Source organism: Anabrus simplex, chromosome 7 (assembly GCF_040414725.1).
Source record: "Anabrus simplex isolate iqAnaSimp1 chromosome 7, ASM4041472v1, whole genome shotgun sequence".
Taxonomy (NCBI): Eukaryota; Metazoa; Arthropoda; class Insecta; order Orthoptera; family Tettigoniidae; genus Anabrus; species Anabrus simplex.
In genome coordinates this window covers 115,553,166-115,580,444 of record NC_090271.1, presented here as the reverse complement: position 1 = coordinate 115,580,444, position 27,279 = coordinate 115,553,166, and the positions used below count along the sequence as shown (strand labels likewise).

The following is a 27,279-nucleotide window of genomic DNA, read 5'->3' as shown; positions in this document are numbered from 1 at the left end:
CTCCATCTGACTATCGACCTGTCTGTATACTTTCTTCACTTTCGAAAGTCTTAGAAAAACTCATGCATGAACAACTGCTCCAATATTTGATGCATCATTCGTTACTTGATCACCTGCAATCTGGATTTTAAAAAGGACATAGTACATCTACTGCTCTTCTAAAAGTTACGGATGACGTAAGAAAAGCAATGGACGAACGCAAAGTGACCGTGCTCATTCTCCTAGACTTCAGCAGTGCTTTTGACACTATCAGTACGGACATATTAATAGCGAAATTGCATTCCTACCATTTTAGCCACGCTGCTCTCAAATTGTTCGCTTCCTACCTCCATAACCGACGACAGTGTGTTGTCATGAATGATAAGAGAACGGAGTGGAAGTACAAAGTTAATGGTGTGCCACAAGGTTCTATACTCGGCCCCCTGTTGTTTATTTTATATTTGAATGACATCTCTTCTAAGTTGAAAAACTGCAACTACCATCTCTATGCCGACGACCTTCAAATTTACTGTCACACAAAAGTGAATGACATAAATGCAGCTATTGAAAATATGAACCGAAACTTAGAACAGATCAGCTGTTATGCAGCTGAGAATTCTCTCTCCATCAACCCAACGAAAACACAAGCTATTATACTAGGCCAGAGGAAACTGCTTGCCCATCTACACAGTCTACAAATTCCAGTCATTCAACTAAATGGCGTTGCTATCCCATTCTGTAAATCAGTAAAAAGCCTTGGAGTCACTATAAATGAAACTTTAAACTGGGATGAGCATGTCACTAACGTATGCAGGAAAGTTCACTCATCACTTCATCCCCTTAAGATTCACCAGACCGTATTACCTCTCAACTTAAAAATAAAACTGGTTCAAACATTGATACTTCCAATTTTTAACTATTGTGATGTTGTGTTGCTGGATGCTACCAGTGAACAAAATAGGAAATTGCAGAGAGCTTTAAACTCCTGCATTAGATTTATTTTTTCATTGAATTTTGCCTCGCATGTACCCCCTTTTTATGCACAACTTTCTTGGTTAAAAGTAGAGAAGCAGAGGAATCACCATGTATCAACCCTTATCTATCGACTCTTGACCGAAAATATACCTGAATATCTCTCCAGTAATTTCCGTTTTCTATCCTCCTTTCATGACCGTGACACGCGATCTGGGTCAACAATTGCAATACCTCCACATCATACATCTGCCTTCAGTAATTCTTTCCTTGTGTCGGGCGCTAGAATATGGAATGCTTTACCCCCTGAAATTAGAAACTGTTCCTCATTAATTACCTTCAAAAGACAGTCTAAAGATTTCCTCTTGAATACGTAGGCTATATCATGTAGTTATGTGTGAATGTGAGAGTGAATGTCTGGAGTAAATTGTTCCCAAAAGTTTACATAAATTACTGTTATATTTTATGATTTCCACCTAGAGTAGTTAATATTGAATTTATTTTTCTAAATTTAGACTTAGGATGTAATCTTTTAGTTTTAGAGTTTATTAAGTTATATTACTATTATATTATATACACTGTGTTAAGTTTGAATATTAAGTTTGGATTCAGTATTAAGCCGCATAATGTGGTTAAGTGTAAGAGAGGGCCAAGAGCCCTAACTTCGCCACAAATAAAGACATCAATAAATAAATAAATAAATAAATAAATCCACAATTGACTGACACAAGTGATTAATATTATACTCATCAGGACTCCCTAATAGCCTGTGAATTGCACTGGTAAAATGTTAAATAATAAGAACCAATATTAATAATAATAATAATAATATTAATAATAACAATAATATTTTTAATCTGACCTGGAATTACGGTACTATTGATCCACTATCCTGATAAACCATAAGTGTTTGTGTCTGTTACCTTAGAACATTCATTTACCATAATTAATACCATTGAAATATAAACTTTATTAACAGTGCTTACTGAATTTTCTTCATCTATAAAACAATATTTGCCAGGATAAATTATAATTCAATGAAATACCTGATTCACTGTGTAAAGGCGTAAACATAAATTTCTCATAATAGGTTTTACAATATTAATAATAATAATAACATTTCTCTGAATAAAACTGTTACTGATTTCCCATGTGGAATTTATAATTTCAAATATCCTCCTTCCAGGTACAATAAACAATTATTTTTAACCTGAGAATTCAGTAACCTTTAACTCACATAATGGACCTTGGTTGTTGCTGTATAAGAATCTAAAACTTTGCTTTTCATATATGCGAGTGTCTCTTCCTTAGATAGCATAAAATAATTCGGAGAAAACATATTCTCCCACTTAAAATATAATATACCCTAAATTATTCTACTATATACACCAAGCGAGATAACACAGCCAGAAACCATAACCTAATACCTAAATTTGCGCTAATATATACATAAATGTACATTATCATATACTCAATCTCAAATTATCGGTTTATTTCAGCGTCCAAATATATTTTAATTCGCTGAAACCTGACCACAACCCAGTACAAATATTACTGTGGTCCCCTCACAATAGAATACACTGACAATGCACAGACAACAACAGAATGCACCTAAAGATTGCTAATAAGAGGCAAATAAAATAATTAAAAAAATATAATAATAATAATAATAATAATAATAATAATAATAATAATAATAATAATAATAATAATAATAATAATAATAATAATAATAATCATCATCTGTTGTAACCAACGAAAGTAGTTCCTACCAGCGAGCATTCACAACAGCTCAGTTGGGTGTACAATGTTGCCAACATAATATTAAAATGGCACTCAAATGCGTACGATAACTTTTCTCTTAGTAAACGATATTGTGTCACAGTTGAAATATTATAAGTATCATTTGGTCCTTCTAAATCATACATCATCTTTGACTGGCTTATTTTTCCACTACATTTTTCATTTACGGAGTCATTTCCATTTTCATTCTGCATAAATTCTATTACATCTCAGCTATCACGCTGAATACCTTCATTTCCAGTCATATTTGAGAATATGTTCACCATACTCCTTGTTCTATATACTTTTCTTCAGCAAATAACATCATGTATTACTATATACTCATAACTATGGACCTTCAAACCTCTCAAACATTTATTACCGTCACTCAATATCGTTCTTATTACTCAACAACACTTCAATTTACCTGAACAAATTCTCTTATTACCACTGTCTACCCAACTGTCTAATTATGGTACTTGCCATCGCAACAAAAATATATATGGATGTATCTGTGTTACTGTCGTCCAACCAGAATTTTCGACAGTAACTATCATATATATGTGGTTTCATCGTTAATTCACTTCATCACTCATCTACCACGGTGTCTATGTTTGCGTCAAACAAATAAATATCTGCATAAATGAAATACTGACAATATTAATAATAATAATAATAATAATAATAATAATAATAATAATAATAATAATAATAATAATAATAATAATAATAAGTATAAGCAAACTGCTCATTATAATTGCCTCAAAAAATAAAATTCAGTCGATAATGACAGATCAAATTATACCTCCAAACTATATCACACACGATTAATAATAATAATAATATTTACATTGTTCATGAACTGAATTATCCTAATTATCTGGCTGTGTACCCGGGTTTTCTAGTTATACCACCGTCACTCGCATACCTATTTACATCAAGATATCATTATCAAAGAAAAGCTTTAGATTCTACTTTAAATATGAGATTTGTACTCACATTGATGACATTTCGGGATCACCCAGGACTTGAGGCAGCCATGTTGTTTTACAGATTCATGACAAACATATTAATACCATTGATCATTCTTGCTGTATCCGACATTGGCTTATATACTAATTTCCACCCGTGTTAACACTTTACACACGTTTCTTTCCTGCTCATAATATTAAATATGACAACTTGTTATAACACTCAACATTAAACACTATAATATATACACAACACACGCAGTACTCAGATATCTTGTAACTTAAGCATGTTTTAACGTACTATGCTCTAACTCACGTTTGCTTCCAATGCAGCGAAATCTTTCGTGGCATCTACACTATACTTTGTATTCACCAAGCAGCTGGGAAAAGTCTGACCTAAAATCTATAGATAAGGAAAGTGCACTCTCCGCAACTTTCCAACTCTCAACTAACTGCTCAAAGTAGCAGGCAAAATATTCTCCACTCCTACGGCTTACAAATACATGTTAAACTGTCTGAGTTCCTCTGCGGGCTACATATTCAAACTGTGTCATATAAGATGCAACTACTGCATAATTCAAAGTTTCATTTTAACCCTGCGTAGATTGAACACTTGTAAAATCTGTTAATCTGTTAATCCACTCACTAACGTGGTCTCAAACACTTTACCAACTCAGCTTATGTTTATAAAACTTGCTTCCACCTCCAATGTAGTAGTAATTACACATAACTCAATATAATTGTACTTGAGTACGGAGCAAAATTAAAACACGTCTGAACGCAAGTAGACTCTGGGTGATGACTGGCCAGTGGGAAGCTGCTGCTCGGGGATGTTGGCGCACTTATCGGCGTAAGAACACCAAATTTTGACCCCTAAAATCCCAATTAAAATAGTGCTGGGTAGCTCCAAAATAAAGTTACTAAAAAAAGAAATGCCTTGTACACACAGTTTGCATAAATTCTTGTTACTACCAGGATGCACCATGATTCTTGAACTGTTCATAATTACTCTCAGAATATAGTGGGCGTCAGTTGGACTATATCTCGTCCCGCGCTGCTGAACCACTCTCCGCGCTGGCAAGGGATTCCCACTGCTGTTGCTATCGAACACCTGGGTACACAAATACTTCAATCTGTTTCCAACAAACCGGTAAGTTGGTCAAGAAATTTTACAGTAATTATTGACATCTCCTCTTGACATAATCTTCATTAATTACTGACCGGGATTAATTATGAGCCACATACCATTTTGTCGCGCTAATTTTAAAAATATTTGAATGCAGTGATCTGATTGGAGCATACACTCCGATGTTCATCTGTATGGACGAGTCCATTTCAAATTAAGGGAATTCAGGTAGTTAGGACCATGATTCTCTATCTCACTCACATACTTCAGTACTTTTCCACTCCTGGTACGTAGTTTCGAAAGATGACGTAATAACAGGTGTTCCAGAGATATCAATTTATTTTTAGCAGAGGAAAGAAGCGTGGGTTTCTATCAAAGCTTCGTTCTCACGCACTGGCTACTAGAAATTTCAATGCTGTCCTTTGTTTCAACCTGCCGGACTACTACCATTAGTTATTAAATACAATTATTAAAATTTAACCAACCAGACTCATCTGATGGGTGCAGTACATCAAATTAATAAATTTCAAAAAAGATTTTCTAGCTCACATTAGGCCTACTATAATGATCATGTTTTTAACTGATTTGTTTGCATATTCGGAATAGACACATGCAATTAAATCCGGGAATCGGCAGTTAAGCTATCATGAAAATACCAAGACATTTTCTAATCACAACAGTTTACAACTTCAGTATGATTTACAGATCGTGAGGAGAAAATCATCTTTTACCTGTGACTTATGAGACTGGAGAACTTCAATAATCCATCAATTCTTTCAATATTTACAGTATTTACAAACAGTTGTATCAAAAGCAAGAATCTGTAACATTGGCAAAAATAAAACCTGTGAAATAGAATGTTTACTTTGAATGTTACATGGCAGATCTTTTCTTTCTGATGAGTAATCACAGCAGCTAATATTCAGTACTATGAACAGATTGTTGAAAAGGTACATGACTGCAGAAATCTGTAAAAATATATAAAAAAAATTATGCTATGCCCAGTGTTCACCACATGTAACTTTGCTTACTTTACTAATTCCCGTCTGAATGAAATTTTTCTTTTTTTATTATTTCCAGGATAAAGAATAGTATATCAGGATGAGTATACCTTCAGTTATGATTTCTAAATGGTTTGAAAAATAGCTATCTAAAATCTATTGAGATATACTGAATGTTTTTGGTGCTTTCTGCAATAAAATTATTGTGCTCAGATGAAATGCACTGTGTAACAGTACTGACTGAACTGCTACGTGGACTGGGATCTAGAGTGTTATTCTGTTGATTTGTCCCTCCAAAATCTAACTTCCTTTTTAAGATCCTACAGGGAGCCTTGCCAGTCTGCAAAAATAAAAATGTATAAGCCTATTGGGTCTACCATAAGCAAAGCCCTATCGTTTATAGAAGAATAAAAATAAAATGAAGTAATACAATATCTAATCCAAATGACTTGACTAACAAGTACCTTTTTGGATGATCTAAAAAGTCAAACAGTGTTGGCACTGCATCATCTTTCAGAATTGTGTTGCCTTCAGATTGCCAAAAACTTGCTTCTGTGAAGTGAATTGAACATAGTCTATGGGAATAAGTTGGAACCAACTTGTCTCTTTTAACAGCAACAACCCACTTCGACAGATATTCAGGCTTATTCAATGGAAAACTGTAAGCAGTATGTCTAAAAATAATAGCCATGTATTCTAAATCAAAGAACTGTATGTATTTCTACCTCCTCATTTTTTCTGGTACAATGACAGAACATTCTACCATTGATTTATCACAAAATATTCTTCTGCTTCATGAATAGAATCTCATGTGATATGTTTCAGAACAGAGTGGTGGAGCCAGCAATCATTCATATTTCACTACATTATTTTACATTTTTAAAATATTCTTCCTGAAGAAACTCATTACACTAGTGCTACTCTACCTCATAATTCTAAATGTATCTAACAATGAAAAGAATACCTAGCTTGGTTTAAGTTTTTCTGAATTAAATATATTTTACCAGTTGGTTAAATTTAAGAGAGGATAAATAGATCTTCTAGGATGCAAAATACCCTCTCATACTATTCTCATCTTGAATACCAACATTAGGCCTACTGATTTTATAAACTCGAACTGAAAGGAGATTTTCTGATCACAAATTAAAATTTAAAATATGTTCTAACTTTTCTATTACAGGAACATTATGATTCACAATAAGGAAGAAGATAAAGAAGCTTGAATATTAAGCATATATGATCATGATAGTTAAACCGGTAGATTGATTAGTGTTTTCTAGTGCAAAGTAGGAGTCAGCCTAGTCAAACTTGTCTGGAACAGCATATTTAACAATTATTACGAAGAAGTAAAAGCATGGATAATTGTATCAATAAATAATTTTTTTGATAATGGTTGATAATCTGAAGTCATAATTTGATCTAAAAATAGATTGGTTTACCAAGCTTTATCAATCATATTTTTCGGATTCTAGGACCGTGTTTATCGAAATTTTATTACGGGTACACAGTCTGTAAGAACAAAATGTGTGCTTTTTCAGAATAGCTGATTAGTTCTTACGAATTGTCCCTAATGAAATGAAAAACGCCAAGAAGAGGAAGCCTAAATATTGAGAATGCCACGTCCATACGTCCCTGAATCCACCAATCTGTAGCCCATTCTCGATTATGGTAACATTATAACATTTCAATTTCTACTCACTTGTGGAAAGAAATACCAGATCCTTTCTGATACCAACTGTGCAATTGAAAGCTGCACAAGAGGTCACCATCTTGAATATTTCTCCACTCCGCACTTACGGCTTAACTTAGGCCTACTCTCCTTTAATATCGCCGATCAATGTAAGCTCGCAATTATCACTCAAATAGTTGCCAATACAATAAATTATTACTTTATCACATAACACAGCCACAGATCCGCTAACCGATAGGAATCACCATGAAAAACACACAAGAAACTCTAAATATCACCACGAGTTAACCATGCATTCAAAACTTAAGTGCCCACAACATGGCGATACGCGAAGATATTCAATTTTCCGCATAGCACCAGCGCGCTCTGTGAGTCTAGATAAGTAATATTAAAGTCTTTACTCTCTGCAGCTAGAGGACACTGTTCATAGTTATTTTGTTTGTCGGATGGGGACGTAAGGCATTATGTTAACCTGACTGATATTCTATAGAAGTGTAGTGGTAAAATGTATGTGTGTAAGGGCTAACTCACAGCATTTTTTGTTCGCACTTTTGCGTGTGTTCGGTTTTACGATAGAGAGTGTTTTGTGCGCGTATAACGTTACAGGAAGTAGTACGTTTGTTATCATGTATAGACTGTTGTTATCTTACACATCAGAGAGATTTGATTCCATGTATGTATTCTTTTACGGTAACTGCGTAGACAGCATACGAAATAAGAAGGGTTCGATTTCTTGTATTAGTGATGATTTTATTCTGACGATGAATTGGGAGAACAGGGTTTGAATCCATTATTTTTTCAGAGGTCGAAATCCATGTATTAGAGATTTGTTATTCAGTTTAACGTGACTATAGTGTTTGCGTCATAAAGTTGATGTTATATTCGAGAAATAAGGAGATAGTGGTAGTTTTATTCCATGCAATCATCATCATCATCATCATCATCATCTTCCTGCAGATCAATTTCCCTTGTTTTAAAATACCGCGCGCCCTCCTCCTATAAGCAGGGTAAGTTTTTCTGTTCAAAACACGATAGGGAGTATCTTTACTGTAAGGTAACAACAGACTATATTCTGTACACAAGAAATGGATGCTCTTAGTAGAGAGCACATCATTTCCGGTCCTCTGTAACAACATGCTTTATCTTGTTCAGGAGGTAACGCGTCGGATTGAGTTGTAAAGCCTTAGCGAGGATGTAGTTTTGGGGCTTCCTCTGATTAACAACATGTTTTATCTTGTTTACGAATCGAGGTCACGCGTCGGATAGAAAAATAAAGCCTTAGCGTAAAGCCTCCGATTAACAACATGTTTTATCTTGTTCAGGAGGGAGGTAACACGTCGGATGGAGTTGTAAAGACTTAGCGACGGTGTAGTTAGGCTTCCTCCAGGGAGAAGGGCATCTGTCCGGGTATTGAGCTGACCTCCGTAACGGCGAGGAGGAGGAGGGGGAATTGTGCTGACCTCTGTAAATGTAAAACGAGGAGGAGGAGGATGGATTGAGCTAACCTCTAACGTGAATATAGTGCCGGGGAAGGGAGGTGTTGAGAAGGGCAGCCCTGCAGGGGTCTACTAAGGTTAGCCCCCTCCAAGATAGTAACAGGGATGGCTAGCCATAAAACAACAATTCTCTAAGGTTAGGTCCCCCTATAAGATGGTGCCGGTGGAAGGGAAGGATGTCGAGAAGGGCATCTAGCCCTAAAACTATATCCCTCTCTAGTTAGTCACCTGGCTATAACCCGTCAAGATAACAGCAGTAAGAGATGGTGTCGGGGAAATGGTAAGGCGAGAATGGCAGCTAGCCTGAAAACTAAGACCCTCTAACGTAGTGTCAGGAAGGGCATCTTGCTGTAAAACTAGTTTCTGTGTAGTTAGACCCTCTAGTCGTTTCGCACCTGCACATTGTTAAGTTCTGTTAAATAAGAGATCGTTCCCTTTTTCAAAAATTCTGCGCCTGCATGTGGCTAAGTCCCGTCAAGATGTTAGCAGTGAGGTTAGGTTTGCTGACATCCGCGCCAACAAGTGCACGTGGTTAGGAGCTATCAAGGTAGAAGCTGTCGATGGCAGCTGTCATCTTTACAGCTGTCAAAAGCACGTGATTTTAAATACCGCCTCCTCTACGACGTTAAGATGGTAACAGTGAAGTTAGGCCCTGTTAAGATGGCAGCAGTAAGGTTAGCCGCGTTCACATGTTCAACAAGTGCACGTATCTAGGACATGTCAAGATGGCAGCTGTTAAAAGCACGTGGATTTTAAATTTCGCTCCCACTACGTGCTTAAGGTGGCGGCAGTGAGCTTACGCGCTGTTAAGATGGCAGCAGTGAGATTAGCGATGTTCTCTTGTCCGAAAAAGTGAGGTTTGGGTCCTTCAAGATGACAGCTGTCATCCTGACAGTTGTCAAAAGCACGTACTTTTGTTTACAAACAAGGCCATGCGCGCGTAACGTCACGGTCACGTGGTTATGATATCATAGGGTCAATGATCTTTGGCCGGGGTCAATGACCTCGGTTGCTGACTCAGCAGGAAAAATGCTGACGTCATGTTCCAGTATCACCATAACTCAAAGTACTGTTGAGGAAGACAGGTGGGCTAATTTAAGGGGTAGGAATAGGAGAACGGAGGGATTTCCTCTGGGAGTGGGCCCAGGAGAATTATCGATTAGGAATCTGTCTGAGTCAGCGCAGGTAAATCAGCAGAGGGAAGATGGGAAATATGGAAGTGTTACAGAGAAGGGTGGGGCAAGAGGAAATGGGATGGTAGGAAAAGGAAACGTAGAATAGTGGACAGGAATTGGGGGTGTAACATGATAGTTAGAGGGAGAGAAGGAAGGACAAAGTCGGTTCTGAGGCGTCCGGGAACTTAAGGGAGGATTTGACCTTTCTCCACGCCGACGCCACACTCGTCTGCGGTGACTATCACTGACAGAACAGAAGCGTGACTCATCGGAGAACACGACGTTCCGCCATTCCCTCATCCAAGTCGCTCTAGCCCGGCACCATGCCAGGCGTGCACGTCTATGCTGTGGAGTCAATGGTAGTCTTCTGAGCGGACGCCGGGAGTGCAGGCCTCCTTCAACCAATCGACGGGAAATTGTTCTGGTCGATATTGGAACAGCACAGCCAGGGTGTCTTGCACATGCTGAAGAATGGCGGTTGACGTGGCGTGCGGGGCTGCCACCGCTTGGCGGCGGATGCGCCGATCCTCGCGTGCTGACGTCACTCGGGCTGCGCCTGGACCCCTCGCACGTGCCACATGTCCCTGCGCCAACCATCTTCGCCACAGGCGCTGCATCGTGGACACATCCCTATGGGTATCGGCTGCGATTTGACGAAGCGACCAACCTGCCCTTCTCAGCCCGATCACCATACCCCTCGTAAAGTCGTCTGTCTGCTGGAAATGCCTCCGTTGACGGCGGCCTGGCATTCTTAGCTATACACGTGTCCTGTGGCACACGACAACACGTTCTACAATGACTGTCGGCTGAGAAATCACGGTACGAAGTGGGCCATTCGCCAACGCCGTGTCCCATTTATCGTTCGCTACGTGCGCAGCACAGCGGCGCATTTCACATCATGAGCATACCTCAGTGACGTCAGTCTACCCTGCAATTGGCCACTCCTGACCACTCTGACCACTCCTTCTTGGTGTTGCATTTGCTCTGTCAGTCAGTGTATGTTTCAACACGCAGGATAACTCCGTCATCTGAAAATGGCACTCGTGTCGTCGTTGGAGACCAGAGAGGAAGGAAAGATGATATCTTTACTGGAAATTCCTATTAATCTCCTCAATCAGGGAAATCTCCAGAATGTGCTGTTTTCTATAGTAGCGAAATAAGTAATAACATAATAGTTATGTCTTTGAAGAACAAAGTTTTGTACAATTATTTTTACAGATTTATACTCGATTTTCTTTTAGAAAATGTACCCAAATTTAAAGTAGCACCAGAAATAGATCTAATAAAAAGCTTAAGAATATCTTGAAATACAGTAGATTTGTTAGATTTTTTGTTTTTTACTCTTTGCTGTACTTTGCACCGCCACAGATAGGTCTTATGGCGACGATGGGATAGTAAAGGGCTAGGAGTGGGAAGGAACTGGCCTTAATTAAGTTACAGTCAGAGCATTTGCCTGGTTTTAAAATGGGGAAAACACGGAAAACAATATTCAGGGCTGCCGACAGTGGGGTTTGAACCCACTACTTCCCGAATTCAAGCTGATATTTAAGTGACCCAAGTCCCATAGCCACTTGCTCAGTTGGAAATAGGTCGTACGCTGAGTGCTAAGATAAATTTATATGTTTAATTTACACGTATTTCTACCACGTATTCCCATTTTCCTAATACATTTCTTATGTACAACCTTTTGTTACTACGCTTTCTAAGTACAAAGGTGACCAGTAAACGTAAAATAATTTTCTAATATCATATCATCCTTTGATAGCAATATATTTTAATGAAGTCGCGTAGCTAAAGTGGTTAAACACACCACCCCCAACTCCACTATATCGAATGTGAATTTTCACAGTTTCCGACAGGGATTATCTCGAGAATTGACAGGTGGCAGAAGGAAGCGCGCTCATTGATTTATAACCAGCCAAGACGAATAATAATAATAATAATAATAATAATAATAATAATAATGTTATATATCTACTTTAACGGTTTCCGGAGACGCCGAGGTGCCGGAATTTAGTCCCGCAGGAGTTCATTTATGTGTCAGTAAATCTACCGACACGAGGCTGACGTATTTGAGTAGCTTAAAATACCACCGAACTGAGCCAGGATCGAACCTGCCAAGTTTGGGTCAGAACGCCAGCGCCGCAACCGTTTGAGCCATTCAGCCTGGACGGCCAAGACAAAACATTGAATATAGTGCTGTAACGACCCCATACAAACGTAATAAAAGTTCATTTAAGAAATGAAACATTTAGACTGAATTGAGTGGTTCAGATGGTACAACACTGGCTTTCTGAACCCAGCGTGCTCGACAATGCTTGCCTCGTATCGGGAGATTTTCTGAAATTTAAATACAATACGGTATATAATTTAATAGAGCACGCAATTTGTGTGTATAAAGCAATTACATGTCATTTAAACATAAGTCTATTTTTTAATATATATATTTGCTTTACGTCGCCCTGACACAGATATGTCTTATGGCGACGAGGGGATAGGAAAGGCCTAGGAATGCGAAGGAAGCGGCCGTGGCCTTAATTCAGGTACAGCCCCAGCATTTGCCTGGTGTGAAAATGGGGAAACCACTGAAAACCATCTTCAGGGCTGCTGACAGTGGGGTTCGAACCCACTATCTCCCGATTACTGGATACTGGCCGCACTTAAGCGACTGCAGCTATCGAGCTCGGTGAACGTAAGTCTACTATAGGCCTATTTCTCTTAGAGCATTCCACAACATGGTAACGAGTACAAGTCAAATTACACAGTGCACACACACAACTATCGTCCGGTTCATGAAAGATCCTAGTTTTGCAGAGTTTATAGTGGTATCCATGAATTGCCATAGAACTGATAAAATGTCGGAGATCTTGGTTTGTATTGGTCCATGTTCTATTCGTCATTGCTTCAGTCGAATAGAATTCAGGACAAATATCTTTCCTTTTGGCCACTCTTTCATCCAAGAGTTTCTTCCATTGGACTGTATAAGGTAGAGCAAGCTTGAATCTCAAATCTTCAATTATAAAAGGCTCCTTTGCGAGTTCATAAACCAGTCTTGATCTAGTAAATCTGGACACACAGAGAGTTGTCTTTAAGAATCGGGCTTTGACTTTTTCTAGAGTGTGTAGGTCATTCTTTGTTAGCTTATCCCAAGTGATTTCCAGTCCATATGTTAAAGTAGGGATTATTTTTGCGTCGAATAATGTCATGGCCGTCTTAAGAAATAATCTATTTAGATTCTTGATGTCAAATATTGCTTTCATAGCTGCCTCAGCACGTAGTCTAATATGATGTCTAAATGAGTTTACTGTCGTCTGCATCGTCAAGCCCAGATATTTAAAACTGTTCACGTCGTTTAGTGTTTCTGCTTTATAAGTCGCTTTGTCACTTGAGGATGTTCGTCCACCCTTCCTGAAAGTCATGTAGACAGTCTTTTCAATGTTTACTTGCAATTCATTTGTGTCTGTCCACTTCTCCAGTGCATCCAGTGATTTTTGTAGCTCTTTAACATCATGTGATCCTAGAACCATATCATCAGCATATAAATACATGGTTACTTCGTTTGACACCTCTTTTATCGCTTGAACTCCATCATAGATAGCTACATTAAACAATAGAGGACTGAGAGGGTCGCCCTGTAGAACGCTATTTGTCTGCGTGATCTCCCTCGATGAAGTTATATTGTCCGAAATGATGACAGTATTATTTATCAACAAGAGAATCAAGCTTCGACGATATAATGTTTCTTTTAAGATTATAGAAGGCCTTGGAAAAAATCTATGAACACTGTGTGAAATTTACCCCTTGGTAGTCGTAAGATGTTATGTATATCGCCCAGTAGATTTCTTATTTCGTGCACAGTGCTTCTTCCTCTTCTAAATCCAAATTGCTCTTCAATTGCTATTATTATTATTAGTAGTAGTAGTAGTATCCAGTGTAGCACAATACTGACTATAAATTTTTCAAATTTTAGAGATGCACTGTAGGGGAACAAGAATTATAATGCGAGTGGCCGCATATTTGAGTCAGGTAGCTGTCAGATTGCATTCTAGAGATAGTGGGTTCGAACACACTTAATGTGGTTTTCCGTGAATTTTCACACCAGACAAATGCACGGACTGTACCTTAATTAAGGCCACAGTCGCTTCATCCCCACTACTAAATCTTTCCTAAACCCCCATCGTCATAAGACCTATCTCTATTGGTGCGACGTAAAGCAAATTATAAAAACAATGTGAAAAGAATTCCAATAAAACTTTTTCGAAGCTCGATATTTATCTTTAGGTAACAAACATATTCATTACTGTGATTCACTTCAGTCATAAGCTCCATCTGTGAATAACTGGTAGACTATCGGCCTGCGGATCAGGAGATAGTGGATTAAAACCCGACAGAGCTAGTCTGGTTTTTGAACGTCGGTTTAAAGTCCATCCGACACTCCATATCGTACGAAAGGATTTCTGGTAAAAAATTTGGCGCTTACCGCTCAAAATTAATTATAACGCAGCCATACATCACCTAAAAGAGATCCTCATTTTTGCTATCTGGTGGAGCAAAATTGAACATCAAGACTGACATACAGGCAGCTTAAACGACAAGAAATTAAAAGATTTTTGAACATGATTGCTGAGGTCATTTGATTATTATTATTATTATTATTATTATTATTATTATTATTATTATTATTATTATTATTATTATTATTATTATTATTATCTTAGTCATCTTAGTTTATACAGACAATTTGTGTATTTGATGTTCTGAATAACAGTACGAATTGTAAATTAAACAGCTGATATAATATATAAGAAAAATAATTCCATACACTTTTATCTTCTGGAAGAAAATATTTAATAAGATGTATTAGAGATTACATATTTACAGAAGTATCAGTGATGCGAGATATAAGTTCAGTGTATACATTTTATGTCTGTTTCAAACTGTAGAGATTGTCCCAGAAGTCCATACGGCGCTTATGCAGATCCTTCTTCGCCTGCAGCTGTGACCCGATGTCCAAATAGTTCGTTGCATCACTCGTATAGGGAAGCCATGCAGGGAATTCTTCTGTCACCTCTGGTGTTGGATTCCTGAAATATACGAGAACAAAATAAAGTAGTGTGAGATATAGCTGACACCAATTTTATCGTAAATGGTATACTGTTACAATCATGAACATTTGTCTTCCAACATGTTCTTCTGTCGAGGTTTTTCTTTCCTTTTTTTATTTTTTTGCTTTACGTCGCACCAACACAGATAAGTCTTATGGCGACGATGGGATAGGAAAGGCCTAGGAATGGGAAGGAAGCAGCCGTGGCGTTAATTTACGTACAGCCCAAGAATTTGCCTGGTGTGAAAATAGGAATTACAATATTTAAAATTAAGAGGGTTGTAATCCCATTTCAATACGGATCATGACATTTCTAAATATTAGTGAAAATAGGAAACCACGGAAATCCCCCGTCAGAGCTGTCGACAGTGGGGTTCGAACCCACTATCTCCCGATAACTAGATAATCGTCACCCGTAAGCGACTGCAGCTATCAAGCTCGGTGTCGAGTGTTTAACATTGCACGGACCATCGATGGTTTTTCGTGATTCCAGGATGGGAAAGTGCTAGGATTGGAGACGTAGCAACCGTGGCCTTGTTTAAGATATGGCTACGGCATTTGCCTGGAGTGAAAATGGGAAAACATGGAAAGCCATCTTTTGGGTTGCCAACGCTGAGGTTCCACCGCAAGCTCACAGCTACCTGATCCGACCAGAGCACCCAATTCGCTCAGTATTGGAAGTCTTCTTAAATTACCGTGCTTAGCACTTACCCGCAGGCCCTGGGTACTATGCCCGGTCAGTGTAGGGATCTTTCTGGACTGAATGCTCTGACAGCGTTCACTCAGCCTCATGAGGCCAACTGTCTGAAAAACTGACCTAGTCGAAAATCAAACCATGCAACTGAAGATACCATCAAGCTGAACACGTTTCAGAGCAGTACCGGCACTCATTTGGCTGGACAGCAGTCGTCTTGTAGACCAAGGCCGAAATGGGCTGTTTTATGTTTCCTCTTCTTTGAGAAAAAGTTTAGTGTTCAATATGTTAATAACAATAATCCTCTTCTTCTCTTCTCCTTAGCAGTTAACCCGCTTATTTCCAGGGTCTGCAGTTCTGCACTTCCTTTTCCACTGTATGCGGTCTTGTGCATCTTCAGGAGAGACTTTCGCCACATGTAGTCCTCCCGCGGAATGTCGAGCCAGTGCTTCTTTGGTCACCCTGTGGTCTGCGGCTCTCAGGACTTAAGTTGAATACCCTTCTCGCAACTGAAGAATCGTTTCTGCATAGGACGTGGCAATACCATCGCAACCGATTCTTTCGCACTTTCCCAGGGACTGGGGCCACGCCAAATGCCACTCATACATCTCAATTTCTGATGTGGTCTAGTCCAGTGAATCCCATTGGCCAGGGAAGCATCTTCATCTGCATGACACGCAGCTGTTCTTCGTGTATCCTTGTGACCGGCCAACCCTCAGTTCCATACAGTGCCACTGGTCTAATGATGGTTCTATAGATTTTGGATTTCAGATATGTTGGCACTCTCCGATCAAAAAGGACTAATGTAACTTGGCGCTACTTCATTCAGGTTGCGTTTATTCTGCTTCGACCATCTGGGAGCGTGTCACCGTTCGAATGGATAAGTGATCCTAGATATTTAAATTTTAAGATGTTTTGAGAATATCAACGTCGTCGATGTTAATTGACCCATAACTTTGTACCCCACAGCCTAGGTACTCAGTATTCCCGACGTTTAATTGCAGTGTCCAAGGAGATTTCCAACGTTGGACTAGTTACTGCAAATCTTGACGGGATTCACAGGGGACCATAACATCATCAGCATAGAGTACTGTGTAGAGATCAGAAGAATGCAAGAATGAGGAATGTGGCCTCCAAGCAGGAACTTCCTGCTCTGTCGAGACAGATCAGCTCTTATCTGAGAAAACATTGACTCACACTTTGCAGTTTGCTGGATTACAACTGACAAGGGCGAAGAGCTGCCAGTAGAAGATAACATAAGTCGCCTGAGTAGTAGCGGAGTTGCTATGGTAACTATTGCATCACTAGCTCTGCTGGTGAAAATCCCTTGGCCCCGTGCCTCACCGCGCATGTGCATTCTTCTGATCTTCCAACGGCGTGGTGTTAACACTTCTGTGCTGATGGTATCGAGACAGAGCTTGAACAGAGGCGGAAATAGAGCCGATCTCTGATGAACGCCAACATGAATGCGAAATGGTGCAGACATTTCAGCAGCACATCGGACAGAGCTTGTGGCATTCCGATCCAGAAGCTGGATCCATCGAACATATTCTGGTACACCATGAAGCCCGAGTGCATGCCAAGTAATATCACGATGTCAAAGGCCTTTTCGAGATCCAAGAAAGCGATGTGGGGTGGTTTCTTCTTTTCATTGTGACGTTCTATCAAAAGACGTGCTGCATGCATAATAATAATAAGATTATCTAGCGAATTGACCGTGCAGTTGGGTTTGCGTAGATGTGAGATGGTGGGTTCGAATAACACCGTCGGCAGATCTGAATAGGGTTTTTCGTAGGTTCCTATTTTCACACTCGGCAAATGCTGCATTTGTACCTTAATTAAGACCATGGCAGCTGCCTTCACAAATCTAGTCCTTTCTCATCCCCGCGTCGCCGAAACCTTATATGTGTTAGTGCGACATTTAAACCTCAAAAAAGAATGTTTTGTGGGAGTAAATGCTTGACGCCAGTGACCAATACGCACATTCATTTGAGGGATTGCTTGTGGCACTGTAGTCTACATATTACCTAGCAAATAATAAGCAACGGAATACTGTTGAAAGTAAAGTTCTTACGTTTCACTAAAGAAGAAATATCCCGATACTTACCCAGTCTTAACGAAGTTTGTCCACAAGGTGACCATTCTTGATCTCACTTTAGCGTCCAAAGAATCGTCTGAAACTTGTACTCCAAAATCGAAGATGTATCCAAGATCATCGCCGTGTGCAGCGCCTGCGGGTTAACAGTATCATTCATCAATTGCAGCATTTATCAAATGCACCCGGGAGACGTGAATTTAAAAATTATGAGAACATTCATATTACACAGTGCATTTTCTCCTGGAAATATACAGTACCAACGAATCGGAGCTGAAAATATTAATGCTCTTATTTTAAATATTATTACATCTGTTTAAATCAGCTTACAAACTAGGAAGGGAAACCGTTCAGTTTAATACGTTACATTCAGGGGATATACTGATATCACCTCTATACAATGTTCTGCAAAAGAATATGACAATGACTGTTATTTTAAGGAACCAAACATCAACGTAATTGACCTCCATCGGAGAAAAAATGTATTGGTTTGAGTCATGAGTCCATAGGCTGGTTTGATGCAGCCCTTCATGATACCCTATCCTGTGTTAACCTTTTTCATTCCTACGTAACTACTGCATCCTACATGTGCTCTAATATGCTTGTCATACTCATGCCTTGGCCTACCCCTACCATTCATACCATCTACACTTCCCTCAAAATACAAATGGGTGTCATAGAATGTGTCCTATCATTTCATCTCTTCTTCTCGTCAAGTTTATCCAAATCGATCTATTCTAACTAAATCGATTAAGAATCTTTTCATTCGTGATTCTATCTACCAATCTCACCTTTAGAATTCTTTTGTAACACCACATTTCGAAAGATTCAATTCTCTTTTGTTTCCTGAACATTTTCCATGTTTTACTTCCACACAATGCCGCGCTCGAGAATAAATTTTTCAAAAATGTCATTATAATTCTTATATCGATGTTCGGATTGAGTCAATTTGGAGAAAGACCTTCCTTGTTTGTGCTAATCAGCATTTTATATCTTTCTGATTATTACCGTCTTAAGCTATTTTGTTATCCAAGTAACAACATTCATCTACTTCCTTTAAAGACTTCATTTTTTCCTGCATCACCCGACTTCGACTGCACTCCATTAATTTGTTTTGGATTTTGAACTTATTTAGTTCCTTCTTGTGCTCCTTCTCCAGGACAAAATTCATACCATTCAGCAATTTCTCCAGATTTTCTGAAGACTCGGATGAAATAATTATATCATTGGAAAATCGCAGGGTTTTGATTCCCTCACCTTGAATTGTGATCCATTCCAAGTTCCTCTTTGATTTCCTTTACTGTCTGTTCTATAAAAATCACTGAAAAGGAGGGGGCAAAGACTGCATCCTTGCCCCACTCCTTTCTGCATTGCTGATTATTTTTCAAATCCCTCAATTCTTATCACTGTAGACTGATTTCTTATGCGGATTGTAGATCGTTCTTCTATCTCTGTATAGATCACGACTATTTATATGAAAGGTGTCTTAGGTTATTCTGTACTATGCCAAGTAAAACAGCGACATGCTGTTTTAACATCTAACCAGGTGTTTTTTTATTATTGTAAAACCTAACCACACAACCATATATATATTTAAATTTATCAGATCTCGACCGACTGGAAAGATTAAGTTGTTTTTGGAAACTATAGCAGGTAACATCGAAGAATACAACGGGGCTGTGACATGGTTATGGACACTAGTTTTGACAAAAATATATACCGTGTAGTAGATATTGTCGGGATGAAGTTCCCAGTCCGTACGAGTTCGAAATGTTATTGTTGACATTTTACTTATTAATGTGAAACCACTTTCCACGTCTGCAAAATCATGAGCCCGAAATCATTTTCCAACACTGTGGCTGTGGAACTCATCTCACGACGCCCAGCCGCCTTAATTTTGAGATGATCCTGATAAGCCTCTTGACGCTTGATATTAAAGATTTAAGATTTTTTTCAATTTGGAAGCCGCTTTATTCACTAGAATGCGACTTCGATCATGGGTATGGGCATGTGTCACGACATAATTTTACGAAAGGAATACATTTTTTCCCTATTCTCCACACTTCAATTTCTTCGAATGTTTAATACTTGATTTTGTTTTCCCGAATACACGTAAAAATGATTGGCATAAACCAAATGACACCTCATATGACGTGTTACGGCGCCGAAGTTCAGAGCTACACTTCCTTTCAACCGCGCGGCACGACGAATTTAGTACCTCGAGGATGCAGTACTATTGCATCACCCGATGGCGTCGCACCAATGTCAAACTCTCATTTCTGGATACCTTGACCTTCTTCTTTAAAAAGAGATAATGAACATTGCCGACTGACGTGGTAGGACTTCACTGCTTACTAACGAAGTTCTATAGCAGGGATGGCGAATCTATGACACGCGTGCCACTACGTGTTGGTGGTGGTGATTACTGTTTTAAGAGGAAGTACAACTAGGCAACCAGCCTTCGTGCCACTAGGTGGCACGCGAACACGACTTCTGTGACATGTCGGACAAATATTAACATTTTTAAGCATGTAATAAATAGGTCACATTTCTAGCGACATACTGTAATATATCGTCCCTTATAAAACAATAGCGCGTATCTGAGAATGCTCTTCATGTCCATTATGTTTCTCAAGACTGGTCACGTCTCCCAGGCACATACTGATATGCAGTCCACCAGAACAATTTTCGTTGAGTTCATTTCGCTACGCGTGTATGTAAAGGAAAATGAACCTTACTGTACCGTACTGTAGGAATGTATGTTTGCATGACATAACCCACTCCTAGAGTATGGTGTATATAAGGTTCATTTTTGTTTACTCAAGCGCATAAGAAAATGAACTCAACGAAAATTGTTCTGATGGACTGCACATCAGTATGTGGTCCGGAGGCGCGACAGACTTAAGTAAATTATTGGACAGGAAGAGCATTGCCAGATACGCGCTATTGTTCCTTAAGGGACGATATTTTAACATTACATTTGATAAATAAATTATATGACTATATTTTTACAAACTTTATTCTGTTAAAGCAAGAATTACTTTATTCTTAAAATGTGCCTGTTTTTTTTAATGAAATTCTCTGCGTTTGTAGAATAAATAATTGAATATTCAGATGAACGGATAAATATGTAATGTAATCTAATACCTAAATTAAGTAAATGAAGGTTTTCATGATGATTTTGAAGAAAAATACCCGATGTGACACTAGACAATAAAAAGGAATAAACAAGACCTTAATTGACAGCCTATCCGGTAAAGATTTTCCATCCCTGTTCCACAGCATTCTAATGGAGTAGAAATTACGCACGTTTTACGTGAAATACCTTGTAGAGGAGAGATGTGTTCACTACGAGAGCCAGATACCCACCCACCAACCCCCAGAAGTATATTTACTGCTATGAAAATCCACAGCCTGTACCCAGTCATTCGACCAGGTCAGTAGTGGAATGAATGAAGTTTCCCTCTAGCGGTGAGGACAGGAATTGTGTCGGCTACCGAAGCCTGTCACACTCCTCTGGGGCATTGATTAATGACTGACAGATGAAATGAAGTGATACTGGAGAGTGTTCCTGGAATAAAAGATGACAGGGAGTAGTGATAAAAGACCGCTTCTGGCCCAGGGGCTAATGGGCAAGATAGCCGCCACGCGCAATCTACCTCTAGCTATTTTCTGAAGGTGTCCGAGGACGTAGGCCTCAGGGGCTCTGAACTTTGGAGCGTGGGTTGGCGACCACGGGGCCCTCAGCTGAGTCCTGGCATTGCTTCCACTTACTTGTGCCAGGCTCCTCACTTTCATCTCTCCTATTCGACCTCTCTTGGTCAACTCTTGTTCTTTTCCGACCCCGACCCTATTAGGTTTGCGAGGGCTAGGGAGCCTTTCATTTTCACGCCCTTCGTGGCCCTTGTCTTACTTTGGCCGATATCTTCGTTTTTCCAAGTGTCGGATCCCTTCCATTTTTCCCTCTGATTAGTGATATATAGAGGATGGTTGCCTAGTTGTACTTCCTCTTAAAACAATAATCACCACCACCACCTCCGAGGACGTAGCGCGTAGCTAGAGGTAGATTGCGCGTGGCGGCCATCTTGCCCATTAGCCCCTGGGCCAGAAGCGGTCTTTTATCACTACTACAGGGAAAACCGAAGTGGCTGGAGAAAAACCTGTCCCGCCTCCGCTTCTTCAGCACAAATTTCACATGCAGTGACCGGGATTTGAACAACGAAACCCAGCGCTGAGAGGCCAGCACTCTGCTGCCTGAGCCAAGGAGGCTATTTATTTGCTGTTGTAACCTAATTAAATGCAGCATGCGCCATTCTCCATTGCTCAAGCACGCACTAGTATTTGCATTGGCTGAGATATAATCGGATATGACGTCATTCCCAACAATCAGCACAAGTACATTCAGTTACCGGAGGCGTTCTCCCTTCAAGACGCTTTCTTCTATCGCCGCGGCGCATACTGTCCGTTCATAAATGGTTTCTTTTTTTTTTTCTTTTTTTTCTTTTTTTTTTTTTTTTTTTTTTTTTTTGCAAGTTGCTTTACGTCGCACCGACACAGACAGATCTTATGGCGACGATTGCACAGGAAGGAGCTAGGAGTGGGAAGGAAGCGGCCGTGGCCTTAATTAGGTACAGCCCCAGCATTTGCCTGGAGTGAAAATGGGAAACCACCGAAAACTACCTTCAGGGATGTCGACAGTGGGGTTCGAACCTAGTATCTCCCGAATACTGGATACTGGCCGCAATTAAGCGACTGCAGCTATCGAGCTCGGTTAAAAAGGTTTCAGTCTGTCGAACACAGGTTTTCTAGTGACATTATTTTTATTAAACCTCGTTTTACGTTGTTGTGTGCACTGGAGGGAGAAATGAAATCACATAGGGAAGTATTTGTCCATTAATCCACAGTAACTGCGATATGTCATCAATCCATGCAGATATAGAAATCTATCTATTCTATATAAATAAAATTGTTTCTGTTTGTCTGTTTGTCTGTCTGTTTGTCTGTTCCACCATCACGTCGAAACGGCTGGATAGATCTCAACCAAACTTCATATTTAGAGTATACTGACCACGGGGAAGGTTTCGATATGCATATCATTTTAAAATCTTTGAAAAGACGGGGGTTTTATAGGAAAAACGGTTTTCCTCCATTTTCTCTTATACTATTACTAGCAAATGTACCCGTGCTTCGCTACGGTACTCTACATTGTATACGGATTCCTCCGTAAATTACTGTAAAGGCAGTGAGTAGGCCCGTAACTTGGCAGGGTGGGCTCGCGACCACGGACCCTTAGGTGAGTCTCCAAAGCGACTTCAATTTATTAATATATATATTATATTTCACCCCCCTACCGAGGGGTTCTAGGGGCGTCTTGCTCCCACAGTACTTTTTCCACATAGTAGGTTATATTTGTACGCCCCCACCGCAAAGGGGGCTGAAGTTGAACTTTAAAAAATCCGAAGTGTCAGTATTCATGTCAGCGACCCCGAAATCTATGGATTCGACACTATTTTCGATTATTTGTATATATCACTCCCCCCCTCGCCACAAAGGGCGTGAAAATGAAAGGCCTCCACACGTAATACCGTGCGAGTTGAAATAGAACGAAAGTTGACCAAGGGAGGTCGAAAAGGATAGATGAAAGTGAGAAGCCTAGCACAAGGAAACAGAAGCAATGTCAGGACTCAGCTAAGGCCCCGCGATCGCCAACCCATACTCCCTACTTAACAGCCCCTGAGGTTGCTTGTAGTCGCCTCTTATGACACGGCATCATGATAGCACTCGAATTCGACTGCGACTGACAGTAGTAAAGGGAACGTGCCATTATAATGAAAATACCTTCCCTATTTCCAGTCATAGTGTAGTTGGGGAAGTATCATGAAATCGCAGGTGGCCTTGGGTGTTAGCAATCAAAAACGTGATGGAGTTTTTCCGTTTTAATGCCAGGCCATCGTGTGTACTTCCAGTCGCTGTCGAGTTGGAGAGTTCCCATTACAATGGGATATCTTGTTTCCTTTTTCCAATGATAATCAGTTGGGGAGTTTTAACTATAATGGCAAGCGGACTTGTCTACCGACAGTATTAGTCCAATTGGGGAGTTCGAGTAGAAGTCAGAGTCGAGTTGGGAGTTTTAATTATAATGACAGTTCTGCTTACTTATTTTTTTGCAATTTGCTTTAGGTCGCACCGACACAGATATGTCTTATGGCGATGAAGGGATAGGAAAGGCCTAGGAAGTGAAAGGAAGCGGCCGTGGCCTTAATTAAGGTACAGCCCCGGCTTTTGCCTGGTGTGAAAATGGGAAACCACGGAAAACCATCTTCAGGGCTGCCGACAGTGAGGCTCGAACCCACTATCCCCCGATTACTGGATACTGGCCGCACCTAAGCGACTGCAGCTATCGAGCTCGGTTGCTTACTTAGTGCCGGTCACAGTCGAGGTGGAGGGTTTCCGTTATTACGGTAGATCATTTTTGCTATTCCCAGTCAGATGAGTTGGAAAGTTTCGGTTAGAAAAGAAGGCCCATTTGTCTACTGTTAGCGAAATGTATTTAGGGTTCTTCAATATAATGGCAGGCCCACTGGTGGGCAGGCGGTCACAATCGAATTTCAAGGTTCCCATTATCATTATAGGTCGTCTTTGCTATCCCCAGTCACTGTTGATTTGCGAAGTTTTCATTGAAATGGCATTTCCGCTTGCCTATGGCCAGTTAGTATCAAGTTGGCGACTTTTCATGACAATGTCAAGCCTTCTTGCCTATTACCAATCAAAAATGTGTTCGGGCGTGTGGGTTATAAAAGTAGGTCCCCTTGCTACTGCCAAACCCAGTCAATTTGGGGGTTCCCATGATAACGGCAGATCTTCTTTCCTATTTCCGGTTATCGTGTTTTGATTATATTGCCAGGCCCCCTTGCGTATTGGCAGTCACAACGAAGTTGGACAGTTTTCATTGTAATATTATTCCAGTTTGTCTACTGCGAAAAACATTGAGTTGAGGAGTTAAAATTATATTGGCAGGCCCCCTTACCTTCTGCCAGTCACAACCGACGTGGGGTATTTTCATTACAGTGGCAGATCCTCTTGCCTATTGCCAGTCACAGTCGAGGTGGAAGGTTCCCTACCGCTACAGACAGTAGATTTGAGCAGCTTTGGTTATGATGACAGCCAACGGCCGTAGCCGTGTTGAAGCACCGGATCCTGTGAGATCTCCGAAGTTAAGCAACACTGGACGTGGTCAAGATTTGGATGGGTTGCCACGCGCTGTTGGGTGGGGTTAAGGGAATGGAGGAGCGGAAAGGGACTGGCCACCCTACCGTACGTAAACTCCGGCTCAGGCACACCTCTACGGAGGTTCGGACCTGCCTTCGGGCAGAATACACCCTTTAGTTATGATGTCAGGCATACTTTCTCTTATTGCCTGTCACAATGGACTTGCGTAGGTTTCATTATAATGGCCGGCCCACTTGCCTATCTATAGCCACAGCCCTCTTTCCTATATTCAGTCATAGTGTAATTGGCGAGGTTTGGTTATAATGGTAGTCCCGCTTGCCTACTGCGAGTCACAATCGAGTTGAGGAGTTTTAATTATAGTAGCAGTTCCCCTTGCCTACTACCAGTCACATTCAAAATGGGGAGTTTTCATCATCAATGCTGGTAGAGTTTACCAGTGCTAGTCACAGTCGAGTTTGAAGTTGCTATTATAACGGCCGATCTCCTTTCCTATTTCCAGTCATAGTCGAATTGGGAAGGATTTTTATAATAGCAAGCCCCTTACCTACTGCAATTCACAATCGAGTTGAGGAGTTTTAATTATAATAGCACTCCCCCTTGCCTACCACCAGTGTCAATCAAGCTCGAGAGTTTTCATTTTAAGGGCAGACCCCCTTACCTAGGGCCAATCGCAGTCAATTCGGAGAATTCCCATTTTAACGTAGGTCTTCTTCCCTATTCCCAGTCAGTGTCGATTTGGCCAGTTTTCATTATGTTGGCATGCCCCCATTTCTACTTCCAGATAATCAACAGTGTGCTTGGAAAAATTAAGTAACACTGATGATCTTCCCATAATTAGGAGTCTATTCGTTTATGGGATCAATTTCATTTAATTTGTCACCAGTACACGTACTGAAGCGAAGGAAGAACAGAGTCATTGAAGAACCTCTTGATAAACAATGTTTCGTGTTTTATTTTCTGGTGCACATATAAACAGGGACTTGCTGCTGCTGACTCGGGAACATGCGACGTACAGTTGCCCGTGGGAAAAGCAGGGTGATCTGAGGTCAAGTCCAGCAATACTCAACGTCTGGCCTTGGGATTTATTAATAGTCATCGCAAAGCAGAGGCTGACTGGAAACTGCAGACGCTTGAACTCAAACGGGTAGTTGGTTGGGATTAGTGGTATCCGCGGGATAAGAACTGACTCTCCTTCACCGCATCCAGGAGCAAACCAATCTCATGGCTCTGCTGCAGAGCGATCTTAACTCCAACTAATGAACAAGCGGCGTACATTAATTCGACTATCCTCACAATGTTCCACGGCGAGGAGACAGTTTATACGTCTGTCAATGAAGTAATCAACTCTGACGACGCAGTTCACTATCCTCCTGAGTTCCTGAATTCTATAACGGCTCCGGGGCTTCCATCGCACAAAATTACCTTAAAGATCGGCGCACCAATCATACTCATGCGCAATCTCAGCCCACCTAATTTGTGCAATGGGACAAGACTTCAGGTAAACGCCCTCCACAAACATGTGATAGAGGCAACTATCATGACTGGATGCGGTGAAGGAGAGTCAGTTCTTATCCCGCGGATACCACTAATCCCAACCAACTACCCGTTTGAGTTCAAGCGTCTGCAGTTTCCAGTCAGCCTCTGCTTTGCGATGACTATTAATAAATCCCAGGGCCAGACGTTGAGTATTGCTGGACTTGACCTCAGATCACCCTGCTTTTCCCACGGGCAACTGTACGTCGCATGTTCCCGAGTCAGCAGCAGCAAGTCCCTGTTTATATGTGCACCAGAAAATAAAACACGAAACATTGTTTATCAAGAGGTTCTTCAATGACTCTGTTCTTCCTTCGCTTCAGTACGTGTACTGGTGACAAATTAAATGAAATTGATCCCATAAACGAATAGACTCCTAATTATGGGAAGATCATCAGTGTTACTTAATTTTTCCAAGCACACTGTTGATT

General features: G+C 40.2%; 1 protein-coding gene across 1 annotated transcript in view; it reads right to left on the bottom strand.

Moving 5' to 3' along the window:
- Positions 1-15,030: 15,030 nt before the first annotated feature.
- Positions 15,031-27,279, bottom strand: part of LOC136877324 (esterase FE4) — an 82,015-nt gene continuing 69,766 nt past the window's right edge. Inside the window, exons 8-9 of the mRNA XM_067151266.2 lie at positions 18,098-18,221; positions 15,031-15,276 (exon numbers count right to left, since the gene is read on the bottom strand). Coding sequence (XP_067007367.2) covers positions 15,114-15,276; positions 18,098-18,221 — 287 coding nt within the window. The 3' untranslated portion in view covers positions 15,031-15,113. The remainder of the gene's footprint in view (positions 15,277-18,097; positions 18,222-27,279) is intronic.